A 22614-nucleotide genomic window follows, 5' to 3' on the forward strand; every position below is an offset into this window, starting at 1 on the left:
AGTTGTCTCAGAGATGTGAAGGAAAACTACTTTTCTAGTGAAGGTCTAGAATGGGTTTCAATATATGTAATCCAGAAAGGCCTGGAGGAGTATTTCCTGAATCGATTTAAATACTATAGACATTATCTTCCATTATGCGTGAGCAATGAAACTAAATTCCTATTTGAGAATAAGTAAATGTATTCTTAAAAAGATAAATAAATAACTAGAAGTCCATTAGCACTTACCAGTGCCTTTTTTGAACCTGAGTTTTGAAGGCATCAAAGTGCATTTCGCATTTGCATGATTCAGTAGTGCTTTAAAGGAGGAAGTGCTCTCTCTTTATTTTTGCTAGCTTTTCTTGGTGAAGAGAAGATGTTTCATTTTGTTTTGTTTTTTGTTTTGTTTCTGTACATTTTGGTTTTGGGTGACTTTAACATGGTAACTTTTGCTAGAGTGCATCTGTCTGTAATATGTTTGTGTTGGTGTAAGTTATATATTTTCTGCTTGAAGGAAAATTTCATTTTGCACTTCAGAGGAGCATACAGTTGCCTTATCCCCTTCTCCCTTCCATGACTGCATAGTTTCACTTTTTCATACTGTGGCAGAAATCAAGTGTCATCCCAAGCCGACTTTTCAGAAATTAGTGTAGGTAGATTGATCAGATGAGAGAAATATTGAAATCTACCAGAAGAATTGCTGAGAATTAAAAAGAAGCCATAGTGATATAAATGTTATAACTTATTTTTGACAGTGTTCCACTGGAGTTGAATTGTGATAGGTGATATCCTTTTGTTAAGTTAGAAAAAAAATACAGAATTTGACAAAAAGTTGGTGTTTCAAGTTGACAAAAATTTCTAATTTTCTCAATCCTATTTAGCAGTTCTCCTCAGATGTTTAAGCACAGTATCTGATAACTAATATTGAGATGTAAACCGGAGTATAGTCTAAAACAAAGAGCAAATAGTTCAATAATAAAGATGGTCACCTGCGTTGGACAAACAAGATCGGCTTTTACATTAAAACTATGCATAAGAGAATGTGATGGGCTAACCTTCTTGTAATTTTATCAGATTACCAAATCCAAAGCCTGCCCATGTCCTTAAACCTACATACCATTCTGTCATTTATAACTTTAAAATGAAGAAGCTACTTCAGAAACATAGTCATCAGTAAAACAAAGCAAGTCTTTAAATCACTGTGCAAATTCACAGCAGAAGCTCATGGCTTGAATAGCCTCTCCTGTGTATGGTTTATGAACAAGCCTTTGGGCTCTAAATGTGACCGTTATGGTGGAAGATGGAACTGTGTATTTTAACAGCATCGGTGAACATTTATGTGCAGAACAATCTGTTCATCTGAAATGAGAAATTTCAGAATACCTTATGGAGCAAGAAAACACGTTATCCTTGTGTTTTTATCAAAGCAGTCACTAAATGATTAAAGTCCTTGGGAAACCAGTGTGTTAAATAATCTAGTTTGTTACATTTTTATACAAACTGTTTGTATTATTGTGTGCATCTATATGCACAACCATCTGTATACAGAGTATAAAAACAAATGTTTGAGTAGCTTGTAATGAAATAATCATTGACATTTGTTATTTCTTAATATGCATTTTTGCTGGAACTACTGGTTTTTTGTTTGTACTTTGGTTGGTTTGTTGAGTTTTTTTTTAGATTGACCTTTATGATATGGTTCCTTAAGTTAATTTAGTATTGGCAATTACTTCATAGGCAAGCATGATGACTATTAGCTTGAAGTGTCTTGAAAAATTAGATTCTAATCAGCAGGTCCCAAAACAATTGTTTTCTTTTTACATTACCAGATAAAAAGCAAAGGTTTTTACAGAAGCATCAAATGACAGAGGTTGGCAGGGACCTCTTCGGATCATTTAGTCCAACCTGCTCAAAGCAGGATCAACTATAGCTAATTGCTCATGACTGTGTTCAGCTTGGTTTTGAATGTTTCCAAGGATGGGGGACTCTACAACCTGTCTGGGCAACCTGCTACATTGTTTCACCAGCCTCATGATAAAAACCTCTTTTCCTTGTGTTCAAATAGAGCTTTCTATATTACAATTTATGTGTGTTGCCCCTTGTCACAACACTGAGCTCTGCTGAGAAGAGCTTGGCTCCATCTTCTATACTCCCCTCATCTGGTATTTATATCCATGGATAAGGTCGCTCAAGCCTTCTCTTCTCCAGCCCTCCCTGTGTCCCTTGTAGGGCAGATACTTCAATCCCTTCATCATCTTTGTGGTCCTTTGCTGAACTCCCTAGAGTAACTTCATGTCTGTTTTTTGTATGTTTGTTTATATTCTAGGGAGTCCATAATACACTACTGTAACTGCGGCCTCACTAATGCTCAGCAGAGTGGAAAGGCCACCTTCCTTGGCCTACTGGCAAGGCTTTGCCTTGTGCAGCCCAAGAGGCTGTTGGTCTAATTTGGTGCAAGAGCAGGTTGCTGGCTCATGTTCAGCTTGGTCCCCACTAAGACACTAGGACATTCACTGCAGAGTTGCTTTCCAACTAGTTGGCCCCCAGTGTTTGCTTGTTATGGTGATGCTCCTGCCTGGGGGCAGGGTTTGGCACTTCCCCAGTTGTCCAGCCTATCCAGGTCCCTCTGGATGGCAATGTGACTATCTGATGTGCTGACCACTCCTGCTAGTTCTACATCATCTGTGAATGATGGGGGCACATGCTCTGCCCCATCATTCAGATGATGAAAGATGATGCTAAGCATACTGGCTCCAGTATTGCTTCTCAGGGAATGTCACTTGTGACTGGCCTCCACTTAGGTCCTGTATTGCTGGTGGCACCACTCTTCAGCCTACCTTTCTGTCCACACAGGAAATGTATGTTTTGTCAGCTCTTTGATGAGGACATTACAGGAGCCAACTTTGTTAATAGGGTGGTGAAGACCACCTGTCTTCACCAAGGGAACAAGTTGTCTCGTTGGAGCAGGCTATCAGCTTGGATTTGGTGAACACGTTTAGAACTTACTAACTGTGGTGTGTCTGGCATGCAAATACACCTTTTTCAGATGAGCAATGCATGAGTGGGTGCCACTAGGTAACACGAGTAAATGGGCAGAACTGATGTGTTCCTGTAGCATTCCCAAAACCTTTCAGTGTTTGTATACCACAGGGGTTCAAGTAACTGGTATAAGCTACTTTAGTAATGTAAAATGCAGAAAAACAAGTCACTTACCTTGTCTGGTTTTCTGGTTGTTTTAAATTTTTATTCTTCCACACTTCTCTATATGAGCATATTACCACATAACCTTTCTGACTTTTAGTTATTGTCAGCATGGCTTTGCTGTGGTCTGCTGACCCTTTACAGGTGAGTGGGCTTGTTGCAGACATTCGGCAGAGCCACACTCACTGCCTAACACGGTTGCACAGGACAGGGCACTGGTGTAAGTATTGGTCTAAATATTGTGTATTTGTGTTTTGTTCTCTTAAATATTGATCTAACAGCCTCTCTGATATCCCTGTCTCAGACTATTCTTTTGTGAACAATACGTTGTGAGAAACATTTTTACTCTCTGTTATCTAGTAGCATGAAAGTGTGATAGGATGAAAACCAGATAACTCAGTTCTAGCAGGCTTTTTGGTAGATAGAATCTTCCCTGGGAAATTCATAGATGAGCTTTTCCATTTTTGCCAGGCTTGCCATTCCCTATCTCTAGATAAATCTCCTCTACCAGGCTTTGTTGTGAAGTTGTCAGAAGTACAGCTGTGATCCTTGTGTTTGAAATCTTTGTTGTGGTTTGTATCAAGTGCCTCTTTGTCCTCATCACCCTTCTACTGTGCACCAGAGAGGCATAAGAGGGCTGACTGGTCTTCCTGTCCCGGATGCACTCTTGTGGCTGCTTTTTTTAGAGATGTAGGCCTAATAATTTCTAATACTTCCATGTACAAGCAGTAGCTGGTTTGAGTTTTCTTTCCAACTGACAACAGCTGACTCCTTGGTGATCTGTGGGGGTATGACTGGAGGCCCGTAAATGTCTGTGTACTCCATGAAATTGGTGGGAGGGTTTTTTTGTATTTTTTCACATTTGGAAGGAAACTCTGTATCTTATAAAGTGCATTTGATTCAATCTGTAGAAATAATTCATGTGGGCAGGTGTAATTAATAAGAAATTCCAATGAAGTGTGCTGTCAGTAGGCAGAGAAAAACAGGCATTAGTCAAGGTAGAGGGAAATTGACATTAGTGGTTTAACTTGCGTAAATTATTCACACTAGCTTCATCATTCCTTTGGTACCATTATTTGTATTTAACTGTTGTCAGTAATAGTTATGGTTACTGTTTTGTCCCTCAGTTATGAAATGAAGGCCCTAGAGAGGGAACAAAGGAAAGACCACTGGCCCAGCATCATTCTCCTTGCCTGAGGCTGCAAGCTTGAAACATTTTTCTACTGCACACAGGGCAACTCAAGTGCTGCTAAACATGTCTGTGATTACTAGATGAGGCATTCACCAGCAGTGAAAGTGTCTGCATTCTGTAAGATGAAGAAAAAAATGTTATCATATTAAATAAATTCTTAAACTGAAAGAAATACAGTACTTAACAGTTTAATATTGAATACAGTATGTTTATATCCTTCTAACCAGACATTATTATGTCCTTAAAATTGCTGTCTTTTAATTAACTGAAAATTGTTTTCCCCTTATCATAGCAATACTAACAAGAGCTATCTCATTAGTTCTGTGTTAATTTAGAATGCTAAATCAAGAAGTAATGTTCACAAACTCTGGTAGGTAGCATTTTCTTTTTGAACAGAGCAGCAGACTCTTTGAAACTGGATCCTGCTCATGAAGCTGTAAAGTTTTCTGAAGAAAAACACCTCTGTTAACAGAATGGTACAGCTGAAATAAGCTGTTCCAGTCTTTAAGGTCAATATACAATGCATTACTCAAATGTCTGGATTAGAGTGTATTTAATCACAGTTAATTATTTCTTAATATGAATAAAGAACTTTTTCAGATGGTTGTTTCAAAAACTAAGTAATCTAACTGAAATGTGCATGTGGATTCTGTAGAAAGTGTTTTATTGTGTATTTTTATTGACATATCAACTTCATCAGAAAATGCAGAATTAAAACCCATCTTACTCAGTGTTGGAGGTCCATTGTTTGCTATTTTATTTCTTATAGCAGAGAACTATTATTTATTGTACTAGGGTTTCAAAAACCAAATTTGCAAAGCATTTTTTAGTGTAACAATATTTCACCATGTGCCTTTAGAAACTGAGGAGAAGGTCACATTCTGAAAATTTAAAAAAAAAAATGACTACAAAAAGACTTTCCCACATCACGTGCGAGATGCTCACTGTTGCATGTATGCCGTGGTGTGAAGTGCTCAATGTCATACCTTTTCATCCAGGCACCTGTTGTTTGAGCACTCTGGACATTCCCCTTTACTCTTTTTTCTGGCATGGAAGAGAAGACATCAGTGGCTTTGGGGGAAGCCTTCAGCACGAGCACACAAGAGAGAGAGTGTCTATTGGGACTGGATAGATGATGGAGAGTTCAGGAGGCATAAGTCAAGAATAGGATACTTTCCCAAGAGTGCACGTGATTGGAAATTTAGTGGCCTTCATCTCTATGTTTTATTCACAAGTCTAAGGGACTGACTGCTCTGGATCCCCATCAGGAGCATTCCTGTTTCAGTATGTTGTTGTGGTCTTGAGTAACAAAGTGCTCTCTTTTATCATCATGAAAAGTGATGGCTGTTTTACCACCTTTCAAGCCACTTCTGCAAAGAGCTCTTACCAGATGGATTTTGACCATACATAAGAATCTGTCTCTTAGTATTTATTAGTTTGGAGCAGATGGGGTTTACTGCTTTGAAAGCATACAGCAGTGATAGATGACACTATGCATGACTTACAATTTTTTCTTTGTTTTGTTCTCTGTTGCTTGCTTTTCCTCTATGAGAAATATGTGAAGTTCTTTGAGAAATTGCCTTTAAATGAGAACAGCTAACATAAATGCTACTTAAAAATTAATTCACTGTTCTCCAGAGCTACAATCTAGAAGATAACGAATGTTACTATTCTTTTCATGGACCCTGTCACAGAAATATCTGAGTGCTCTGCCGTTCATCTACAAAGTAAGAGAGAATTATTATGCTGCTTCCAATGGTTGAAAATTAGGCATAAAGGGATTAAATGATGAGGGCAGGTGTGTGTATCTGAAGACTCAAAAGCTGCACAGATCCTTATCTTAATTATGAAACCATCACTCCCTGCAATTTTTTTTCTCTTTTAAATAGAACTTTGTGGTTTAGGGAAAATACTGTATTCCTTATTAATCCATTCTCCTATGTTAACTCAGGGTGCTGGTAGAGAGGAGAAGTGTGCGAAAATACAAGTTGTCTTCACCTGTTGGCATAGAGATTTTGCTAGTGTCATTTATTTGGTCATATGTTTGTCATATATATTTATATGTCACAGATATGGTCTTTCTTCATGCCACAGGAGTGAAGACTTCTTGAGGTTTCAATTATGTCATTGTGTTGCATCTTATTGAGATCTATCAGGACTTACAGTCACAATCTCCTTCCACAGACAAGTGATTCTGATGTATGCACATTGCCCTTTAGGAGTTGGGGTTTTTTATTTGTTTTTGTTTTTTCCTGAAGCAAATGACAAGATCGTACTTAACTCCACCATTTCGAAGTCATAAACCAAGCTAAAGTTAAGGAAAAGGTGGAACATTCTGACCAAGATTAGTGTGCAAGGTGGTTAAGGTGCTTACTGTGTGAGATAACTAATTGCACAAAACAATTCTGCTTTCTAACAAGGTTCTGCTGAATCTGGAATTCTTAATAATGTTTAATTACAGCTGTTAACAATAGACATTAAATCAGTTATTTCAGTGTTTAAAATATGACTTCCTGAGAACAGTGGTTTACGCTTTTGGCTGCACTCTGCTGTGTGCTTTCTGGTTATCCATAAAGTTTAAAACTAGTATTTCAAAATCATACCACTGGATTTAAATCTAGACTTGCATATTCCCAGATGAACTGCAGTAATTTCAGAGGGGGTCTCAGGGGCTTCCTGGTAGAATGGAGAAGGTCTAAGAAGAGTGAATCCACATTTCCGGATGGAGCTTGTTTCTCATCGCTTGTGGAATATTATGTTTACTGAAGAGAAATGAAATCCCAGAAAAACTGAGAACCTGTAGATTAGAAGCAATCTGATTCTTAAAAGAACAAATGAACAAGACGATGTTAAAGGGAAAAATGAACAAGACATACAGAGATTATAAGGAGAGTTGTTTCTCTTTCTGTATTCAAGATTCAAGCTAAATTAAAGCAAGATTTTCTTCAGTGGGTAGAAGTTAAAGAAATAAATTGTCATACTAAAGGTATGTAAGACTGGATAGGCCGTAATGCCAAACAAATAGCTGTGTACCCACTTGTGGAATTCTTATTCAGTTAGAACTGTATGCATAGCGACATTCAGTTAGATAAAGTCTAGGTTTCTATCACTCCCTCAATTCCTTCTTTTTCAGTTTCTGTTATTTCTATAATGGCAAAGAAGGAAATTTTCTAAGATGGCTCTGAAGTAGTATCTGAATACTGCTTTCGAATCTCAAAATATCTTCAGAATTAATATACTAGAAAGCATTTGCTCACTTTTAGTTTCACAGAATGCTCATATGCATTTATTAAAATGAACATTACAGTTTGGTATTTGTTTGCACAAGGAATTATTTGAAAAAGACAGTGTAAGTATGACCTATAATTTAATGTTCATCAGTGAGGTGTAATGCTTGCATCACATTAATGTTTAATAAATAAACCACAGAACCTTTCAGTTTACACCATTATCTGTAGAGGGGGAGGGGTAGAAAGCAGCTTTCAGTATTTAAAGATGTGGAGATAGTTGAGTCATTTCCTCTGAATATGTGTTGAAACACATTCACATACCAACACTTATCTTACTTTTGTTCTGAGTAGCTGCAGTTCACAGCAGCAGTCAAATGATATTTGCACAGAGCTGTTGCTACCAGCTGGAGGTGTACAGTATTACTGAGCAGCCGTCAGCTTGGAGCACTAAGTCAGATTTGCAGGTACCTCTGTGAAGCAAAAGATGTTTAAGTCACTGGTGCAGTACTATTTTAAATAGGTGAAAGATGGAGGAACTTCTCAATTTGGATCTGGTAAGGTAGGAATGTAGGTTTTTTATAAGGTCTGACATGCTCTGATGTAGTATTATGTGCATGCTGCCTTAAAATGTAGGCAATTTTAAACTCTGTTTTGAAAATAATTAATATTTTTTTCCTTTGATGAAAAATGCATGCCCTAAGTGGCTAATACAGTGAGAAAAACTATTTGTTCAGTTTAGAGTATACAAAATCACACCAGGAGCAGCATCACTCGCTCCCAGATAGAGTGTGTGCAGTGGGTTAGAGTACAGGAGATTTTCTGAAGTCTCACTGTTTTCATTCTTTTGCTCAGTTTTCCAGGTTAACAGAAGAATCGATTTAATTAATTACAGGTTTGGTAGTTTGAAGACTGTCATTTTTCTTTTTAAATTGCTCTGAGATACCTGTCTTTTGCCTAGTCCTTTGTGGATTTTCACTTATTTTATGGCTGTAACCCCCTGCTATTCCTTAATGGCAATTGAACATGTCTAAATACATGATCAAGTAAATTTAATTTTGACTCTGAGATTGGAATCTCATTTTTAAAATATTTTTATCCTGTATGTTTTAAGAGACCAATGGTATCTTCACATCATTAGTCTTTTGAACTATGAGTACAACAAGCAGTAAGGAAGTTCTGAGAATCAGTTTACTGCTGGTTTACTGGTAGCAACACTATTGCTGTATTTGCTTTGAAATTAATTCAGAATTATTCAGTTGCCATGTTCTGATAGTTATAGCTCCCAAAATTTAAAATATAAATTTCTTATGTCACTTAAATATAAAACTACTTCTGAATAACCTAGACTGCATAAAGTGTCCATGGGTATTTGATTTAAATTATTCAATATAAACAGCGGGTTATGATTAATAATATGGGGAATTAAGTTAAAAATATTTTAGTATGATTTTCTATTGTGAAAATGTGAACAGTGTATTTTTAAGTACAGTAGCTGAAGATGGTTTTCGAGGGAATGATGCATTTGCCATGTATGTTGCTTCAGGTATTTATCTCATTTGAAATGGAGACAGCTAATTCTTCACATATCATATTTGATATGAATGTGACACCTGTCTCTAGTTCCCAATTGAATTATCCTTCATGTGCCATGTTTGACATAACTTGCGGTGTAATTCTGCACTCTTCAGGCAAGTGAGAGAATTTTTGTGCCTGATACTGTGAGTTTCTCTAGGGGCGATGGAAATACTAGCTGTCACACAGTGCTGCATCTGCCCAAGACATATAAAACACAAAATGCAGACATGATTTTCATGCTTCACAGTTTGTTACAGGAATTTAAGGTTTATTGTAGACAGAAAAAAAGAATGTTATTTTATTTTTTCAGTGTATTTTCATCTTGTTACAGACCACTTTTATTTCCCCATTTACTTTCCGTGTGCCTCATGTGATCCTGAGTGCAAGTGTGTGTGTATTTGCAAAAATGTTACAGCCCATGTAACTTGCAATAATCTTAAAACCAAAATGACCAAGTGCTCCTCCTTTTTGCTTGTCTTGGAAACTGAATAATTTGGCACAGATCAAAGTCAGATCTAATTTGTTCCATGATGCTTTCATTTGTTTTTCTTAAAAAACCTCTTTTTTTTTTTTCTCTTTATTTTTGGAAAAGGTTGTACTCCTGGATTTTTGAGAGTGCAGGTAAATGCACTCTCAAGTGCATGCAGGAAGCGACTTCAGGCTTATATGGTCGTGCACAGTATATCTTGCTGTACCTTTGAAAATAATGGATTTCTTTACAAAAGAAGACTGGAATGTGCCAAGGGAGGTTTTAAGATAGAAAATATGTGAGCACATCATCGTAAATATAAGGCATAGATACAGGCTTGGACATGCTCTACTCTTAAAGGGTAGAGCAGATGGTAGTTCTGAATGCCAACTACATCACTGCCATTACCAGTGCAACAGAAGTTGGAAACAAAGCAATGCTTTGAGGAAAGGTAGATGAAGTCAGTATATACTTTATTTATTATAATATTTCAAGGCAATAGAGAATCACAGAATGACTGAGTTTTGCAGAGACCTCTGGAAGCAGCCCAGTTAAACCTCTTCCTTAGAAAAGGCTCGTCCTGAGCAGGCTGCCTAGGACCATGTCAGAGCAAGTTTTGAATCTTCAGGGTTAATGTCTGGGCGACCACCCTTATGTGGGGAAAATAGATTTTTCTCATGTGTGAAGTGAAATACCCTATCTTTCAGTATAACACTATTGCCTTTTCTGTATGGGGGCATCACTGAGAAGAGCCTGCATGGTATTATACAGATGGGTACAAGCCCCTTCCTGGATAGAAAGCTCCTCTTCTCCAGGCAAAGCAGCTCCAGTTGTCTCAGCCTTTCTTCATAAAACAGATGCTCTAGTCCCTTCGTCATCTTTGTGGCACATTGTTATACTTGCTGCATTTATGTCTGTGTCTCATTTGTACCAGGCAGCCTCAGCAGTCCAGATGTGGCCTCACCAGTGCTGGGCAGAAAGGGAAGTGTTGTGTGACCTTCTAAAACTGAAAATATGCTGTTGAACAGGGAATAGGGGTCAGGGAAAACTTCCTTTATTTAACTTTTTCTAGGGTTTTAATATAAGCTCAAAATGCATTTAAAAATGTTACCTCTAATCAGTTTATCCAGGCCTTTTAACACATTTAGTATATTTTAAAAATTACCTTTCAGTTACAGGTGATCATTTTGTAAGCAGTTGTGGGAAATTCCAGTAACTAAAAACTGAGGCCAATAGTCAGCTTCATGTTCCCCTTGGATAAGATAGCTTATTGGTAATTTTTTTTTTCCACAAATGATAAATTTTATTATCAGAGGAATAATCTGATTATAAAATCTGCTTTAGAAATCTTCTATGTACTATTTGTTATTTAGTAATTACTATAAGTGTTGTCCTCCTTTTTAATATTATCTTCAGAACTAAGAGTGGATCTTTCTCCCTTGTGACTGTTTTCCTTACAAGTAATTTTTTCTCAGTTTCTCTCTGAAGTACAAGTAAATGAAGAGGACAGGATAGGGAGTGAGATTAGGCAGAAGGATGCTGCAAAAAATTTCAGCAGATTTGACGAAATTACCTTGATTTTTGAAGTAATTTCCATTCTGTTTATCAATCCTTCTTGAAGGGATTAAGCTGGGTGGAGAAACCACCAAGATGCACGTATAGAGAGGACAAGTGAAGCATATCAGTAGTAGTACAAAACAAGCATCTCCTCTGGGAGCCTGCTTAAATTTGAGATAGATATAATTATCTGGGAATATCCATGGGATTTCTAGCAAGCTGTCTGCTTGTGGAAAAAAGTACATTCTTTGCCTTACTCTACTGAATTTGAGTATGTGTCAGTCCACTTGGATTGAAGAACTTCCTTGTCAGCAGTGATGAATGAGGCAAACCTGGAACTACCACATCGAATATTAATGCTTTAGGAGAAGTAACTCCCAGGGTAAGCCAATTCCTTCTCCAGCTGCAGCTTGAGTTATACAACTTCATTTCTCCAAGTCACCGACCTCAGTTATCCTAAAAGAGGAGTAAACAGTCAGTTGATTTGCTTATTTTGATGTTTTCTATTTTACCATGTGGAATTGGTGTTACATCTCTTGTCATGAGATTCACTATGAGGCTGAGTGATGGAAACAGCAGGCATCAGTTTCCTGTCTGTCTGTTGGGATGTCAGTGTGCCTGTGGAGGGACAACAGGTCCTCTGCCTGCAGCACAGGCATGGTATGAACGACTTCAGCAGAGGCTGTTGGTAAACCATCTGAATTTATGGCAGGCATTTGGGGCACAGAGGTGTCTGTCATTACACTTTCTCCTGAAATGTCGGTATGTGTTGAAGAAAATAGCTTTGTTTTATTTTAACCAAAGTAGAATGTTTCCTTATTCTATGTTGTAAAGTTTCTTTGGAAAAGAAAGCACTAAGAGTATTATGCAGATCTACAGTTTTAATTAGATGTGTCTAATCCGAAATGCATTGAGTTATCTATCATACCTCTTCAATTTATTCCTGATCTCACAAATTTTCTGAAGGCGGCGATTACACAAAGCTCATCCCTCCCTTTATCTTCAACCACCAGCTTCTCCTGAAAGCTGCTGGTGAGGACAGAGGGGTTTCTCTACATCAGCCTCCAGCTGTTGCTGAAGAACCTATTCTGGATGTGGTATTTCCTGGCTTAACGAAGATGCACTGTCAGCAAAAAAAGTGCTAAAAGAACTGGTTCCAGAGCACCCAATAAGTTGTCAGGGTTTTGGGCTAGACAAGAGCAAAGAACCACTTGAGCAAACACTCACTACTCCCTCTCCTAACAGGACAGGGAACCAAAAATTTCTGAGGGCCTTTGGCATCCCCTAAGGACAGGGAGGACTCACTCACCACATCCTGGGCAAAACAGGTGCAACTACTTGACTTGGGGAAGAAAATAAAAGTTAATTTAACCCACCACCAACCAAAAACATAACAAACAGAAAACATTCCCAACCTAAAGCAACACAGTAAAGTGATGATGAGGGGTACAACCAGCCTTTTAAGAACTCCTTTTCCTCTCTTCCTGGACTCATGCACCCCATCTTGATATCTTTACCTCCTTCCTCTCTGAGCAGTGCAGGGGTAGAGGGAATGGGGGATGCACTCAGTCCTTTCCTGATGGTTCCTGCCACTTTTCTCAAATCTGAGGAGGAGGACTCTGCACCAATCCTCCCTGCTCCAGCACGAGGTCGCTGTCATGCCAGACATACACAGGCAGTTCATCCCAAGGATGGCAGCTCCTGTGGCAGGAGGATCCTCCAAGAGCTGCTGGTGAGTATCCATCTGGCCAGTGCCCTCCATGGCTTGCAGGGGAACATTTGCTCTCTCACTGTGGGCTGCACAGGAGTCTACAGTCCAGCACTCCCTCCTCGCTTCCTCTTTTTCTGGCTACAAAGTCCATATAGTCACTTAGATTTTGCACTACCCTTCCACCTCCTTCTGTATACTACTCTTTTTCCTTCTTAAATAGTGATGGCAGACGCACCAGTTTGGCCCAGCCACACCAGAGGTGGGTCCAACTCAGAGCTGGGAGAAATTTTATAAACTGTTTATGGGGGCAACACTGCAGCCTTTTCCCCCTGCTACCAAGCAAAAGGCAACTCCACATAAACCCGTCACAGTTGTAACAAACCACTTTGTTCAGAGAGTGAAATCTAAGTGTCAAACCAACTGAACTCTTAGCAAAAACATTTTTACCTAAAAGCTGTAATTGTACTGGAGTACTGGGCAAAACTAGGTAACTTTAAACATACTGATCTTGATCAAACTCTAGTTATAAATTCATAACTCAATAGTTGAAATACCAAGTCTAGTAGATTTAAACTTATGTCTGCTACAAATAAATTGCTCATCAGTGGTAGCTTAAAAAGCTTTAAAATTATTGTAGCAGTACTAGACAAAAGGAAACAAAATGATAAAATGTAGTTGGACTTTCAAAAAGCTTGTTACACAACCCATTACAAAGAGGTTTGCAGCAATGTATTGTTAAGAAAAGAAGAATGAGAGCTGGAAAATGCAGTAAATAATTATCTGCCCTTTCTTATACTGGAAAACAAAGAATTTCTTCAATCCTTGAAAAGCTGACAATCTAAATCCCTTTACTTACAGTTGGTTGTATGTAAGTGAACTATTGTATCTGTAAGAAACACAGATGATTCCAGAAGGATTTGTTACGATTACAACAGTTGTTTTTCACAGAAGCCACCAGTTGAGAGGTTTAAATTTGTCATATAAGAAGAGAAGATGAAAACATGGGGGAGGGAAGAGAGGCCAAAATGGAGGGTCACAAAATTGGGAAGGAAGCCAGGGTTGCATTATTCAAGAACAAATCTCAGTGGAGAAAGGATTACTTGTCTTGATTTTCTCTTTGTTGCACTATCTCAGTGCTGCGGAAGTGGAATTTTATAGTAACTTTGAATGAATAAGCATCAGCAAAGTGAGTTTTCAATCCCCTAAACAGGATATGGAGACAGATGAATGGAGGAACAACTTGGTGGAATCTCTTCTGATTGTTTTGTCAGTATTGGCATTTGTTTGGTTTCTGTTGCTGCCAGGAAGGGTTAGTGTTTCAACTGAAAAAAGTGATTTGGAGTGTACTTCTGAATCTAAGCTTTCAAAATGTTAACGTGCTTACATCTTTTATTATTATTTCTGCATATGTTTGTTACATTTTCAGAAGGAAAAGTAACAAGCTGTTATCAGTAATCAGTTTCATACTGGAAATGAGTATTTGCTTTTGGTTGCTTTCAAATAAAATCAGAGACTACAGATGTTACTAGAAATATTCCCATTATTCTGTGTACGGAAATGGTCAGTATTGCTATTTGATTATTAAGTGTTTTCTTTAGCAATTAGATAAAATAGCTCCTTCAGCCATAGCCAAAAAAACTCATGGAAGATGCTGAATCTTTTATGCACTTGTGACTTTTATTAAGCCACAGTGTATTTCCTGGCAATATAAACCAGGGGATCATATTTAGAAAATACTGACATGTATAAAGATATGTTCATGTGGTTAGTTAATGCTAACTTTAAGAATATCTTTGTGCTGCAGAAATAATCTCGAATTCATAGTTCTTCATAATGGAGACATTTCAGACTAGCAAATATGGACTATTGCAGTTATGTAATAAAGAGCAAAATCTGACTTTTAGACTTCATCAGTACATTTTATCCAATTCAAAATCTTCACAAAAGTTGAGGCTTTTCACATTCATTAGAAATACTCATATCTTGTCTGTGGGAAACGTCTGTTGTATGACAAACTTCAGCAAGTGTCCAGTCCCATCCAAAGCACGCATGTGGTTAATAAAAAGCAAATTATTAGTGCATTTGAAATGCTAATAGTTTCTGCACATTTTCAGTAACACTTAGAATGCCAGAAGGTTATTTTGTGTTATTATTATTGAAATAGGTTCATATAATGCACTTGCCTCTTTATTTAGGGAATAAGGAAAATGATGAGTGAGATGAAGTGAGCTTCATAACTGTATTTACTCAGAAGTTCCTTTGTTCTTCCGGACTTCCCATCAGCCAGAATACTAGCAAAGTGTTGTTTAGGACACCATCATTGTAACTCTTCAATGAGATAAGAAATACTTAGAGTGAAATTAAAAATTGCTTGTCACTTTATTGTTGTGACTTTGAAGCACTGTCAGTTCAAGGAGTTGACAGACACTCGTATATTCAGAATTTCCAAATTTCTTGCAGGCAACTGTTTCCAAAGCATGAAGCTTGGACAAATGAAAGAAACCACTTTGAGATAGGCAGTAACAGGAGTGGAAAAACTGTGCTTAGGCAATATTGATGACATAATTATGGTACCTCAAACTTTTTTTCTTTTTTTTTCTGTTTGAAAGCTGGTAATATTTCATGCCAGTCTGTGCACCCTTGACATTCTGCTGTTTCCTCCTTGCAGGACAGTTGGATTTAATTCCACCTATTTTATGCATCTATGAAAGGAATGCCAGTTGAGAAATATTTGAGAAATGCTGTCCCATTTCCTGATAATGGCCCTAGCAGATGGACAGTCCATGCAAAAAGACCTACAGCTTCCCCTGTCAGTCCTTTTTATGTTTCCTTTGTCTGCTGAAGGAAATGTTGGTGCTGATGCCTTTGTTACATGAACAGCAGAAGTGGAAATACTTACCTAACTTCACATCAGTGAATCAGAAAGCTTTAACAGCGAACAGTTTTATGACACAGATGTAGCCAGAGCTTCCAGCTGCTCTAGATATTTTTTTTGAAACAATCAAGTATTGTTGTGGTTTTTTTCTGTAGGTGTCACCAAAAAAATAGGTTAAAACAAAATCAAAATGTTAAATTAATACGTTGAAAATAGTTTGGGCTTTTTGTCAGTTTGGATAACAGAAACTTGTCATGGATACTAGTCATAGACATCAGAAAAGTGATGCTAAGATGCACAGCCCCTTTGCATTTTTTTGTGTGTGTCTCATAATGTGGCAGTGGCGCAAGACCTGAGTATGTTCCTCCTCAGTTCTCTTGTCTTGTGTGTTTATAGAATGGGAGGATTTCTCAGTAAATGTCTAAACCCATAAAAGTGAGCAAACATAGTATTTCACACTGTTAGACTAGCAGCTTAGCTTGATAAGTGTGCTTAATACACACCCATGGTGTAACACTGTCTTTGATTTTTGGTCTTAAAATACAGTACTGAGTTCTGCTGGTGGTGGTTGTTCTAGGAGAACATCCTGTGCCCATAATGGAGTTGCCTTGTGTACCACTCTAATGTTAAAGAGTTCAGCTGACATGTAGCTAATAAATAACCCAGCTGAGTAACAGTTCTTTACCTAAACTGGAACTGAACTGAAAAGCTTTTTTATTTCTACTTCTTGTCATTGTTGGAAATACCTTTCAGATTTCAGGTGAATTTGTATAACATAGGGATAGTTGTTAGAAAAACAGATGCTTTAAGAAGGAAGGCCAATGTCACTCCAGTCTTCAAAGAGGCAAAAAGGAGGACCTAGGAAAGTACAGACCAGTCAGCCTCACCTCCATCTCTGGAAATGTGATGGAACAACTCATCCTGGATGGCATCTCTAAACACATGAAGGAAAAGATAGTGATCAGGGGGGCCCAAAATGGATTTACCAAGGGGAAATCCTAGGGTCAGTCTTGTTCAACATCTTCATCAATGACCAGGATGAGGGGACAGAGTGTACCCTCAGCAAGCTGGCTGATGACACCAAGCTAGGAGGACTGGATGACTGTGCTGCCATTCAGTAGGATCTCGACTGGCTTGAGAGTTGGGCAGAGAGGAACCTCATGAGGTTCAACGAGGACAAATGCAGAATTCTGCATCTGGGAAGGAACAACCCCATGCACCAGTACAGGCTGGGGGTCGAACTGCTGGAGAGCAGCTCTGCAGAGAGAGACTTGGGAGTCCTGATTGATAATAAACTAACCATGAGCCAGCAATGTGCCCTCGTGGCCAAGAAGGGCAATGACATGCTGGGATGCATCAAGAAGAGTGTGGCCGGCCGGTCGAGAGAGTTTCTCCTCCCCCTGTACTCTGCCCTGGTGAGGCCTCATCTGGAGTCCTGTGTCCAGTTCTTGGCTCCCCACTGCTAAAAAATAATTCAAAGAAAATTATTCAGGCATTGCCTTCTCATAGGCAATTTTTTATATGTGACAATATTTGCCATTCTTGTCTTTTCTGGAATCTCAACATTTTTGTTAAATATTTATTGAAAGTAATTTCAAGACTTTTGTATACATTTTACATACTGAAAGTGAATTAATACCCTTGCTTTTGTCAGGCTTAGTGTCATCATCCTTCAGCAGCTAGTAAGAAACAGTAAGAAACACTAAGAAACTTCTAGTTGTGATGGGTTTGGTTTTAGTTTTTTGTAGGTTTTTTTTTTCCCCCCCTAGCTGGAGAGAACTCATTTTCTTGACATTAGGGATTGGAATCTGGAATTTGGTTTTGAAACTGTTCCATGGCTAGGGAGATTGTAGGCTTTTATGCTCTCCAAGTTATTGTCTAAAAATTTCTAACTTTAGTTCATTACTGCAGACCATACAGAAGTGGTTCTTTGTGTTTTACTAGTTATCTCATTTTACCTCTTTTTGACTTTTGAACTCGTACATTAGAAAACATGATGGAAAAATGATTTATTGGTAGTTGCATTTGTTACAGCAACCTTCCGTTTTAATTGCATACTTCAAATGCTGCTGTTCTGATGCAGAACTTCTGGTTTGACTTTTTGATACTTAAGGATAGTGAGTATCTATTTGTATTTTTTTTCATATGTGTAACTGTTTATGTTCTGTAAGTTTGTTACACTGCTCACCTTAGTGTTTCTAGATGTGTTTGGCAGCTCTCTGAGACACTAATGAATATGTATGTAAAAAGAAAGTGAAATTTCTTTCCATAAAGAAAGGAAGGAAAGGCATTAAAAAGGAGATGAAAAAAGGAAAAGAAGGGGTAACATGACACTGTTTAAACCATGAATTTTAATGTAGAGCTTGTATTGTACCTCAGACTGAAAGGGAGAAAAGGGATGCCCTGAGGAAGAAGTAGGGAGCAGGTTATAGATGCTGGGAGACATCATGTTTCTTTTGTGTCCACAAGCTCTTGTAGAAAGACAAGAAAGAGTAAGAAAGTTTTGGTGTTTATTTACTTCAAAACACATGTTTCTTCTTTTGCAATAAATACCCTGATGAATGAGTCTTAGGATGAGGCTGAGGACCAGACCAGTGTGCATTTTTTTCCATTTTTTCTGTCTGGAGTAGACACAAAGCATTGCAGGAGTAGTGTGAAAATTCACTGTTACCCATCTTGTGTCCTTCTGAAGTCAGTGCATTTAAAAAAGGGAGAAAAAAAAAAAAAAGACGACTAATTTTGGTGTTAATAATGTAAAAGGAGGTGGTAGGTGCCTTTGGCAAGAGTCTTTCAAGTTCCTTAGATAGTTTCAGGCATATCTCAGCAATTGCTTTACAAGAACAAAATTATAAGATACATGTTGAGAGATTTCAAGAACAACACTCCCCACCGAATCAAATCTGATCTAACCATTTTCTCTGAAGTGTGCTGGTTTTGAACAGTTCCATTGCCACGGAAGTTTTGAGAATGGCAGTATGCACATATATTGCAGCAAAGGTTAATATGCTAGGGCTCAGAGTTATGACTTCCTAATAATGCAAGTTAACCTTTATTTTCTGTCTTCTTTCGTTCTTCAGATTTATTATTACCTTACAAAGAGGGGTAGTAGGAACAGGGAACAGAAATGACAAAAGTTTCTTGTTGAAGTGGTGTGACAGTACACTCATGGTCTCTGAGATACTTTGATTATGCTGCCTTTTTTTTTTTTTCCCTCGCAGAGTACCCATAATCACAAAATAAAATATTTATGGCAGTGATCTTAAAAGATTTCACTGTTATCATGAGAATATGTAACTGTGGTGCTCAATATGTATAACAAATGAAGCTTCTGTGTACTGTGAATGTATAACAGATGTAGTTGTTCTAGTTTTAAAACTAAATGTGGTGTTCCAAGCATACACTGTAATTAGCTGCTACTTACAGAGATGTGTTAAAAAGTCTCTTGCAAAAGCTTATACAAAGAAATATAATTTCTCTCCTTTATCATTTGGACAGGAATGTAGTTACTATTCATGCAGTCCACAGAGTTCCTTGAGTTCTGACTTCCTTTATTGTTTCTTTTAAAATTTTTTGTTATACAGCTTATACAAATAACTGCTCTAAAAATTTTGTCTTTTTCCTGGCATACAAGCAACCTAAGTTGTGTATTAGAAATGAAGAGCTACAGCTGCATTTAAATGCATTAAATATGTTGATGTCTATGTATTTCTTCCAGCTTAGTTTTCTCCGTAACTCTGTGGAAAGAAACGCATATCCTGTAAAGTGCTGCAGTAGCTGACAAAATCATAGCTCACAGATGCCTAGATTATCACTGTTGAATGAATACGGGGTTTAAGGGGAGTGGTAATGACTAGTCCCAAATAGCAGCTTTCTTTTCTCTTACTCTGCTCTAGGGGGCCAGGAATGTATGTGAATGTAAATCAAAATGGAGCTTCCCATAATAAACAGAGATATCAAATAATTATTTTCAACCACCTTTTAAAATAATGAATTTAATCACTGAGATGTCAAACAGCTTATGATGTTTTGTTTTGGCTTTGTTTTTTTAATAAAAATGATGCTCAGGAATTTTCATACTGATAAAAGAAGTGGCTTCCTTGGTGTTGATATGTTAGGTCTGAGGAGGGGGAATGGGATTTGGCCTTGTCTTAGTTCAAGAGGGTAGAGATACAACAGAAAAGTAAACCTTATGTGAAACTTATAGTAACATTTGAAATTGCTATTTTTTCCTCCTCCAGAGAAAAAATTTGACTGGAACGAGTAATGCAGATTTTCCCTCTGAGGATCCCGGAATGTACCAGTTGGATGTTACTCTAAGAAAAGGACAGAATCTAGCAGCCCGGGACCGTGGAGGTAAGCATGCTGGTAACACTGCCTTAATGTTTGAGAAGTTACTTGTTCATTGGGTAAATTTATATGAGATTATTAAAGTTACAATTAAGGGATGACTTATAAGCATGTTAAACTCTGCTTAAAACTATGTAGAGGTTCTTTGACTCAAAAGCATGAAGTAAAAGGAGCTAGGCACAGCTAAACCCACATGAGAAGAAATGAAATTTAGCCAATTTTGGTTTAATTCTCCTAATAGCTCATTTTTCTCCCTTTTTTTGAATGTTTCAAACTAAGAAAGATTGAATAGATTTACTTTCACCTTACAGATTTGTGCTGTCCTGTTCACACAAGTGCTGTCTTGCTACTTATTTTGTTCCCTGACTGCTTAACTAGAGCTATGTTTTAAGACAAAAACAATAAAACCCTTCTGGATGTGCCCAGACTTCACCTCTTGGCCAATGTGCTGGTCACATATTGACACTTTATAGTCTACTCAGAGATATGTACTCCACACATGTACTCCACGTTTCTGGACTTAAAAAGACCCCTTTGATTTTTTGCTAGTCTCTGACCTTCCATGAGGAGTTTATGTGGCAACCTCATATTGGTAACATGCCTGTATAGATATTTTGCAATATATTAAAGATTGTTTTTAAACAGATAAACAAACAACCTAACAAATAACCCCCCCTTGTGGTTGATCCATTTTTCATTTAAGAGACACTGAGACACAAACTGAAATATTACATACAGCACAGTAATTGGAAAAGGGAATGATATCTTAGTGACTGGTTTTCTGCAGTTTTCTTAAGTCAAAAGAAAGATATCAAAATATTGTTTTAAGCTTTTAAAATATTTTCTTCACAGTGTTTTCTTACTTCATTAGGTCCTGCAATCTATCCCCTTTTGTGCTTTTTGAGAGATGTACAATGCTGGTTTTCTGCCGCACTTTCAAGAAAGCTGGGAAACAAGTAGCACAGCTTAATTCCAAAGACTTGTCTAAAAAAATCTCATCTGTTCTGGCTTTAAAATTTGTAATTTTTTTTCTTACAAAATGCGTGATAATTGACTCATTCTTGTAAAACAGCACAAGGAAAATACTTTTTTAAAAATAATTGAAATATTCATTGGCTTTTTCATGATTAACTTTTTATTCTCTGTGTGAAATCTCACAGGAAGAGTTGCTGAACACAAATGTTTATTGTTGTCTAAGGCTTTGACCTCTAAAGGGATAATGTCATTGTATCTCTGTGTCTCTCTCAGCAGGAGACAATTAGGTAATGCTTCCTAAGAAGAGAGAATGTGTGTGTAGAAACAGCTGAGGGTTGACCCCAGAGGTGACAAGAAGTAGGCCAGAAAGAGTGTGCAATTGGTGCCCTCGTGTAGGACAAAGTCTGCATTTCAATTTGATAAATGTACTGTTTCCTATATGAAATATTTCTGTCACTAAGAAATGCTGTTTAGATAGAGAATAATTGTGGGAGATAGATCTGAAAACCAGGAGGATCTGGAGAACTGTAACAGTACAAGAACATACATATAGAGTTTGCCTTTTGTCTGGTAAATGACACTATATACCGTGACATTGTCAGGATCCAGAGGCTAATAAGTAAAGTTACATGACTAAACAACCCTTTAACATACTCCCGATTTTGTGCAGACACAATATTGAAAGCAACCAACCTATGTATAGGGCAATGTTCTTAAAATTACTGAAAGACTTTTCATGTAAGTTTACAGAACATGTTATTAGTGTTTGAACTGTCAGTTTCACTTACATAGGATACTGAAATTTAGTCCTTAACTCAATTAAACTTAGTATAGCTTTGGAGACTGAGAAACTCTTTATCCTCATGGTTGAAGTAGACCCAGTTATGGAATAAATTTTGTGTATTGTGAGATAGTACTGTGTCATATGTTTGAGAATGGTAGGAACAAGCTATTGTTCTGTTTCCTGGAGAGTCAAGATGAAAGGATTATTAGCATAAACCTATAGTGTAGTTCTCAGGCCATATTCCAAATGTGGAAAATAGTTACAAGATGATAACCAAAGAGAAATGCTATTTATGCCTTAACAGGTAGCCAAATGCCAAAATATTTTTAAAAGACCACTTGCATCAGTATTTTCATGCCACATTCAGGAAAGTAACTCTTTAATTATATTTTTATTGTCATGTATTAGTTAGGTATGGAATTTGAATGCTTTTTAATATGGAGGAAATCAGATACCCTTAGTTTTTGGATTCAAATCAAAGGGTTTGTATTTGGGTTACATCAGAATGGGCGAGAATTTTGACTGATATGAAGGTGTTATAGTAAGTTTTATCTGAGTGAAAAATACTGTAATAATTTTTAAGAACTGGGGATGTGAATGTCTGGAAGAATGGATTTTTAAATGTTCAGTTTCCTTATTACAGACATACTGAGGATAAGATACTGAATCAAGAAATGGCAGCTTGGCATGCCTGTTACACTGGGATTCACATAAATATAT

At 37.5% G+C, this 22614-nt stretch overlaps 1 protein-coding gene across 1 annotated transcript in view; it reads left to right on the forward strand.

Moving 5' to 3' along the window:
* MCTP1 (multiple C2 and transmembrane domain containing 1) overlaps nt 1-22614 on the forward strand; it is a 285266-nt gene that overhangs the window by 91758 nt on the left and 170894 nt on the right. Inside the window, exon 2 of the mRNA XM_062017784.1 lies at nt 20027-20141. Coding sequence (XP_061873768.1) covers nt 20027-20141 — 115 coding nt within the window. The remainder of the gene's footprint in view (nt 1-20026; nt 20142-22614) is intronic.

Source organism: Colius striatus, chromosome Z (assembly GCF_028858725.1).
Source record: "Colius striatus isolate bColStr4 chromosome Z, bColStr4.1.hap1, whole genome shotgun sequence".
In the NCBI taxonomy this organism is placed as follows: Eukaryota; Metazoa; Chordata; class Aves; order Coliiformes; family Coliidae; genus Colius; species Colius striatus.